Consider the following 7,692-nt stretch of genomic DNA (forward strand, 5'->3'; position numbering starts at 1 on the left):
GCCATTGTTGCAAGTTTTCTTGCAACTGCTGTTGTCTCTCTTCTTGTTTCTTTTCTTTTTCCTCCAACAACTGTTGTAATCTCTCTTCTTGTTTAATTTCTCGTTCTTCTTGTTTCTTTTCTTTTCCTCCAACAACTGTTGTAATCTCTCTTTTTTATTTTGTTGTTCGAGCTGCTACTGTTGCAGGTTTTCTTGTAACTGCTGTTGTCTCTCTTCTTGTTTCTTTTCTCGTTCTGATGGTTTCTTTTGCTGTTCTTGTATTGCTGCCATTAAGTCTGCTATGCTGTAGTTTGATTTGCCGCTTCTCGTTTCCATTTTCTTTCTGCCCCACTCTCTGACACCAATTTGTTACGTCTCCGTTTGTTAATTAACTTTCCGTAACTTCGTTCCGACGAAACTTTAGCGACACAAGTCCTTATTTAATAAAACTGGTTTATTCTTTCAGAATACAACTTTACGATACACTCAACTTCAACAGTCGCGCTATTACAAACTATAATTCACTTCAACAATACGTCTCTCTCTGACTGCAGTTCAACTACTCATTACCTACACACATTATTGTCCCGTTACGTTGTCACCCTCTTATATATACCAGACAACCCTATATCTAGTAATCTCCCGACTATTCCCGAAGGTACAAGATATTTCCAGAAAGCAGGGGGCGTGACACTAGTCACGTGACCTCGCTGACGCAACACTTAGAACCACAAATATTTGGTCAAAACTAGTGGCAGAGAAATATACGTAATTTAAACAATGTTTCAATCACCAAATCTGTTAAACTTAATATGAGAAAATATAAATCCACTTACAATAACTTTAACTTCAGGCTTTAAACTTTTCACTGCCAGAGCTACTCCTGCTATCAATCCACCACCACCTATTGGAACCACCACAGCATCTAGATCAGGTACTTGGTCAATTATTTCTAACCCCATCGTTCCTTGTCCTGCTATTATGTGTGGATGGTCATAGCTGTGGAAAGTGATTTGTAATGATAAGGATGACCAAAATAATTAATAATTCCACGAGCTACCAAACAAAGTGTAGCTGAATTAATATTATTTGTTGTTGTTTTTTTGTAAGAAACTTGTGAAGAGACAGTTACTTGCTACCCATCTTGAGTTCTGGTGTTACAAATAGATACTTGGTACTCATCTTGAGTTATAGTGTTACAAAACATACCTGATACAGAGTGACTTACATCTCTGGTAAAATTATTGACAGCTTCACTAGGCTGAATTTGTTTATTCTATTGCTAAAAAACCAAAGGTATATATATATATATCACTATATTTAGTATTAAGAGCACAAAGAGAAGTTAAATTGTTTTCTGTGCAGTATATAATTTTTATAATGGTACAGTGTTTTCAACTTTTCACAAAAAAATCAACACAATATATTTATAATAATGCTCCTCAATAATAGAAGGTACTTCATCTCATGTGAAATGTAACTGTTAACATCTAACCTATATGTGTGTCATGTCACGCTTGTTATCTCGATATCCAGATAGATAGTTCGATTACTGTCTGCCTATTACGAGTTTAGTGACGGGGGTGCAAAGGGTCTAAAGTAATGACGTAGTGTGAGATCACCTAGCCTAGAGCCAAGTGCATAAAGTTTATCATGACAGTAAAATCATTGATTCAATTTTAAGCTTAAATCGTTTCTGAATTAAGCTGTTTTCTGCTATATCATCAACGTTTTTAATAAAAAAAAAAACCTCTCTAATCAATGGAGACTAAATTAATAAACAACAAACATTTTTCCAGTTTTGTTATCTATACATTTCATTTTATATTTTCAGTACATATACTAACAATAATATTAGGTTATACTTTTGTTGCTAAGCAACATGACATCAAAGCCATTATTGGAACGTAGTGTTACCAAAACGCATTGGCTTTTCTATATATTAGAAGTTGTTAATGTAACTGATTTTATCAGTAATTATTCTATGAATACGCGCCGAATTCATTTCATGAATGATCTTAATTTTGATTGGTTCACAAAGGAGTTTACCGACGATTGACTGTCTCGACTGCACTTTTCTGTCTCTTTGTTGGTCAAGCTTGATTTCGCAAAATTTATTTATTTCAGTTAGCTATGATATGTGAGGTTAGGGTATACTATGGGGTGGGGGTGGTAGTACTTGCCCGTTATTTTTGACGAGCTATACGCTAGTCTATTATGATAATACTCAGTTTTTTGTGTCCTAAAAATGTAAGTGCACCTTACTACCTAAATGCGCATGCGATGGTAACACGTCATGATATTCTAGAATGATCGGAGAACATCATGAATAATCCAGCATGTGCTAAACGCCCTCTTTTCCTATATATTAGTGCGTGAATCATTGTGAATTATAGCGTGTGTTTAAAGTGACTGTGGAAATTAAGTGTATTGCAAAGTTGAATTGAGAAAGAATAAACTAGTTTGATTTAAGAAAGGACTTGTATCTCTGAAGTTCCTCGGGAAAAACTTATACCGGGAAATTAACAAAAGAAAACACAGAGACGTAACAATACTTTAGTAGACATTTTGTACACAATCAACATATTAAAAGCTTAACAATTTTTAAAAAAGTCTAACATTAGGTCGTAGAATAATATTATAAGTGTATTTATTGATAGTGTCAAGTACAGTAAGTTTAACCCTAACTAAACTGAAGCAAAAAACGTACACAAGTTAACTTACAGTGTTAATTTATCTCTTTATCGAATATAGGCCGTACTTAACAAAGCATTAAGAAACAGATACTTAGTACTCATCTTGAATTGTAGTTACAAACAAATACTTGTTACCCATCTTGAGTTGTAGTTAGAAACAAATACTTGTTACCCATCTTGAGTTGTAGTGTTAGAAACAGATACTTGGTACTCACGTCACGAAATATGAGGAGTCACAATCCAGATAGAATAGTCCAATTACTGTCTTGCCCATTACGATTACAGTGTTAATTTATATCTTTATCGAATACAGGCCGTACTTAATAAAGCATTACAAGCTTAATTAATGTTTGGCCTAAGACACGTGGACCTTTTCACAAGTTACAGATTTCGATGTATGTGATTACAATTCTTTTGTGCTATTCTACAGTGTCTAAAAAAGTACGAAACCTTAGGCACTTCGACCAATTTTACAGAATGTGTTTAACAGCAGGATTAACTCGATCTTCTCGTGCTTTGACAGCGCCATAATCAGTCATGTATCTGAAACTAAGAAAAACTACATATTACCTATGGTTCCAGACTCTTCTGACAACCTGTAAAAATTCTGTATTTAAAAAATTAATCTTGCAGTAAACATTCTAATTTGACTGCAACTGTTTTGCGAGTTTTTGCAAGTAAAATATTAAAACGTGCCTTACCCATTCACATATACTAAACCATTTTCTTTGGAAAGTTGCATGGCATGTTCTTTGGACTGAAACAATGTAAAACAAAAGGTTAATAAACTGTCTTGGCTTGTTAGTTTAAATCCTTACTGAATATTTTATTATTATTACTTTAATGGAATTATACTTACGTAGCTTATTTTTGTTTCGGAAAGTCTTAGATTTAAACCACAAAAATTATTTCTTAACATAGTGTAACAATACTTTAGTATCATAATTAAGTAATACTTTAAATAAGGTAACTACAAAATACTAAAAATAATTATGTTCAAAACTGGAACTTTTAGCTAGTTTTCATAATTATAACTTGCTTGGTTTTGATGATGAAGAAAACAAAACTACACATGATTCTTCTTTGAAGAAGTGGTCTTACCTCTCCAATGTCAGCTCCTTTAATAATTATTTTAGCACCAAACTGTCTGCACATAGTAATTTTCATAATTGGTGCTATGATTGGCATGACAACAGTCACAGGGATACCTAGTTTTTGACCATGATAGCTCAGTGCTAAAGCATGGTTTCCAGCTGAAGCAGCAATTACTCCCTTCTGCTTGTGTTCCTGCAAGATACATAAAAGCTTATATGTAAAACATCTTTCAAATAAACAAATATATTCTCTTACTGTTAATTCTTAGAACAGATAATTTGATTAAATAAAAACATGTGTCTACATTTTCTCCTTTACCCCCTCCCCCTCCAAAAAAAAAACATGTTAACATTACAGGGTACAGATATTCTGCTAGACTCAAAAGTATTCTGTTTTATCATTTTAAAGCATGATAAAGATAAATATACCAGAAAGCCATTTGTTCCATCAAGATCACTTTTCCATCCACTAATAAAACCAACCAAAGCATCAAAATCACATTAAATGAAACCCTTCAAATCCATTTACCTATCCAACAATTGTCTTAAAATAATTAAAAGCATTCCACAAGTTTATAACATCAAGCTTCAGTCTTATTATCCCTAATATTTATATATAAGTTTGCATTTCTAACTTTTTTTATTCCACCACTCATAGTTAGATTCTCCAAATCTGTATTATAATAAAAGAATATATAATAATACCCTAACAGAAAACATATTTTTAAAAAAAAAAGCTTTATAAGATGATTTACTAACTCTTTGACTAACAGTTCATTTTTGTTTTAATTTCAAGTGTACTTACTGATGCCATCATCATCAACATGTATCGTGCTCCTCTTTCCTTAAAACTGAAATAATTTCAAATATTTAGAATATTAAATACAAATACTTTATCAATTAGATTTACATACTTCAGAACTCTAAGCACACACGCACTTCATATTGTAATGTATAAGAATGTTAAAAAAATCTATCCTATGCTCTAATAACTAATTCAATTACCAGGTGGACTCAAAGAGATAACTCTATCCTGACTGTTACAAAATACAAAAATATAGCATAATACAAATAACACAATTTAATTATGAATGTTTCTAGAAGTTGTAACTGTCTGTCATATTTTCTATATATTTTACAGATTGATTATGAGTAGTGCTGTTTTTAGGAGTTTTTTTGTAACTGGTAAAAAAATATTAAGTCACTTTGCTTATTTTAATATCAGTTACTGTGATATTTGATTAAACATTTAATTCTTTTTTTTTCATACTAACCTTCCTGTGTACTGAAGAAAATCTTTCTTGAAATATATATTGCAGCCCAAAGTAGAGGACATATGTGATTTCTTTATAAAAATAAAACACATAAATCATTATCCCTTTAACTGAAAAACGAAAATATCTCAACAATATTTTAAGACATTATTTGCTACCTAGTTGAAGTTTTTAAATTTCTAAGCACCTCCTTATGAATGTCGAATACAAACACACACATATATATATATACACTTTAATTATATGGCTTTAGACTGTAATATTCAAAATCGAAAACTTATTACCGTCATTCAAATAAATTAGTTAACAAAAACAAAATAAAGGATTATTAATGAAAATTCTTAAACAATCTTACCATACACAGTGTAGTTATAATTCCTCCTTTGATTGTATATGCTGCTGAACAAATATCCTGAAATTTGATTCGAACAGGATTAGCTGGATCACATACTGGATCGATACAATCTTCTTTAATATCCATACTGGCTACGATGGGTGTGGGTGATGGAGAGGATAACCCATCACTCTCATTATTACTCACACGTGGAGAACTACAGTTGACGTTATCAGCTGGCATCGTAGTAGTTTTCTCAGTATTATGTCTTATTGATGTATAAACTAGATTGAGGAATATCTTTACAACATGGTGATTATTAAATATTAATATTTGGAGGATAAAATTACCCAAAGAAAAACAATATAATTTGTTATTTAATTATTATTTAGTTCATTGAGTGATCCAATATTTAATGATTATTTAATTTTCATAACAAGAGTGTTAAATTTAATTATTTTAAAAGCGATAGTTATAACAAAGTTCGTTACGTAACTCAGTAAGAATCGTTCGTTTTGTGTACAGTTGAGTTGTTGTAAATTGACGTTACTCGAACCTTCCGTATGTTCCCGTTGCCTTAAGCAAGTATTGCTAAATCATAGCATCTCGTAGTTTGTAGAAAGTTCTAGGCCACAGTTGGGTGATATATATAAGTTAACAAGTTAGCAGAAGTTAAGCTAGTGAAAGTGAAGTTAGACTGAGTGATTTTTAGTTTAGACATTGTTAGAAACAGAATAGAGAAAAATAATTCGTCATGTCACTTGAGTTCTAAAGTAACTGAACCCGCCTGTGTGGACTTTAGACGTCAAAGGAGACAATTATTTAAAACTAGATACAACTGTAGTAACCAACAGTGATTTTGAAGTGAGTTTCACAGCTTATATTGTAACAACAGGGGCAGAGAAGAATGATTCGTCTCATCAATTGGGTTTTCAAGTAACTGAACCAGCCTGTGTGGACTTTTGACGTAAAAGAGAATTATTTAAAGCTCTGTATACAACTGTGGTAACCCACGGGGTAACGGGTAACGTATCACTAATTATATTGTGATAACAGAAGAAAAAAAAGAGAATTATTTAAAGCTTTAGATACAACTCTGATAACCAACAGTGTAACGAATGTTTGTACATATGTTTGATTTGTTTTGAATATATTATTTTTAAAAACAAGAGGATTGTGTGTTGTCCGTTTATTGTTCTAATTTATCGCCAACAAGTCACAGACACCTAACGTAGAAGAATCCCAGCCCACTTATACTAAAACCCTGGCAGTAGATAGTGGGAATGCACTCTCATATATTGTTTATATTAGGGGTCATCCAAGACAATTATAATACATTTTTGAACAACAAAAACATTATCATTACATTTTAAAATCAAATAATGGTCAGTTGTAGCTGAAGAATCCACTGCTTTTCGTTGTAGAATTAATCCACTATTATCAACATTATGGCAATAATATAAATTGTTTTTGACATGTTGTTTAAACCAATTATTGCTGTATATACAAGCATTTGATCGTGTGATTTCTCTTTTCCAACAACGTAAGCCACCTCACCTGTACAATAGAATCAGTTTTGTGGAGAAGCAGTTTGTAATAGTGTAACTATAAAAAGTAATAGAGCTATAACACACATATATAATACAAATATAGAGACAAGCGGCTAGTTAGATTATATAATTACTTTACTGTTACTAAATAATACTAATACATGACTATGGGAAACACTTTAGTATTATAAGTAGTGATTAAGATGAATAAAGCTTTCCACACGACACTTAATGAATTTGCTAGAAAACATCGAAGCTGAATACAAACTGCAGATAACTTTACACAGAAAGGCACAATAAATCGAAAAACTAACCAGCATACGGATGAAATTCCAAGTAAGATATCAATGACCGTCAGAAAGCGTGACGGATTATTTAACTTCTGAGATAAAAAATGACAATAATAGTAGCATAGCCTTATTCTAACACAAATTAATCAAGTGAAGCCCCGAGAACTTAAACTTATGTAGTATTATTTTAGATATTCATAGTTGAAGGAAAGTTTAAACTTTCTCAGGATATTCACTAATACTTAGTAGCTGAAGTAGGCCACTTCTCCACCAACTTCTCACTCAATCTGTTTCAAACACAGGAAAGTCAAGAGCCAGCACGGGCCCCTGGGCAAACATCCTCGCCGGGCCCCCTTTCTCTCTCTCTCTCTTTTAACATTTTCAAAAATTTATTAAAAAGAAGATCCTAAATTAGGACAGTAACGAGCTCATAAACCAGACAAAATCATAGCAGCAGCCGTTTTTACCTCACAGT

General features: G+C 32.2%; 1 protein-coding gene across 1 annotated transcript in view; it reads right to left on the minus strand.

The window, feature by feature from the left end:
- The window catches only part of LOC106462567 (L-threonine ammonia-lyase-like), a 23,030-nt gene that overhangs the window by 14,911 nt on the left and 427 nt on the right, over positions 1-7,692 (minus strand). The window contains exons 2-7 of the mRNA XM_013922503.2: positions 5,399-5,677; positions 5,044-5,114; positions 4,575-4,620; positions 3,777-3,962; positions 3,377-3,432; positions 816-978 (exon numbers count right to left, since the gene is read on the minus strand). Of these exons, the coding sequence (XP_013777957.2) occupies positions 816-978; positions 3,377-3,432; positions 3,777-3,962; positions 4,575-4,620; positions 5,044-5,114; positions 5,399-5,620 (744 nt within the window). The 5' untranslated portion in view covers positions 5,621-5,677. The remainder of the gene's footprint in view (positions 1-815; positions 979-3,376; positions 3,433-3,776; positions 3,963-4,574; positions 4,621-5,043; positions 5,115-5,398; positions 5,678-7,692) is intronic.

This window comes from Limulus polyphemus, unplaced genomic scaffold (genome assembly GCF_000517525.1).
Source record: "Limulus polyphemus unplaced genomic scaffold, Limulus_polyphemus-2.1.2 Scaffold1198, whole genome shotgun sequence".
Classification (NCBI taxonomy): domain Eukaryota; kingdom Metazoa; phylum Arthropoda; class Merostomata; order Xiphosura; family Limulidae; genus Limulus; species Limulus polyphemus.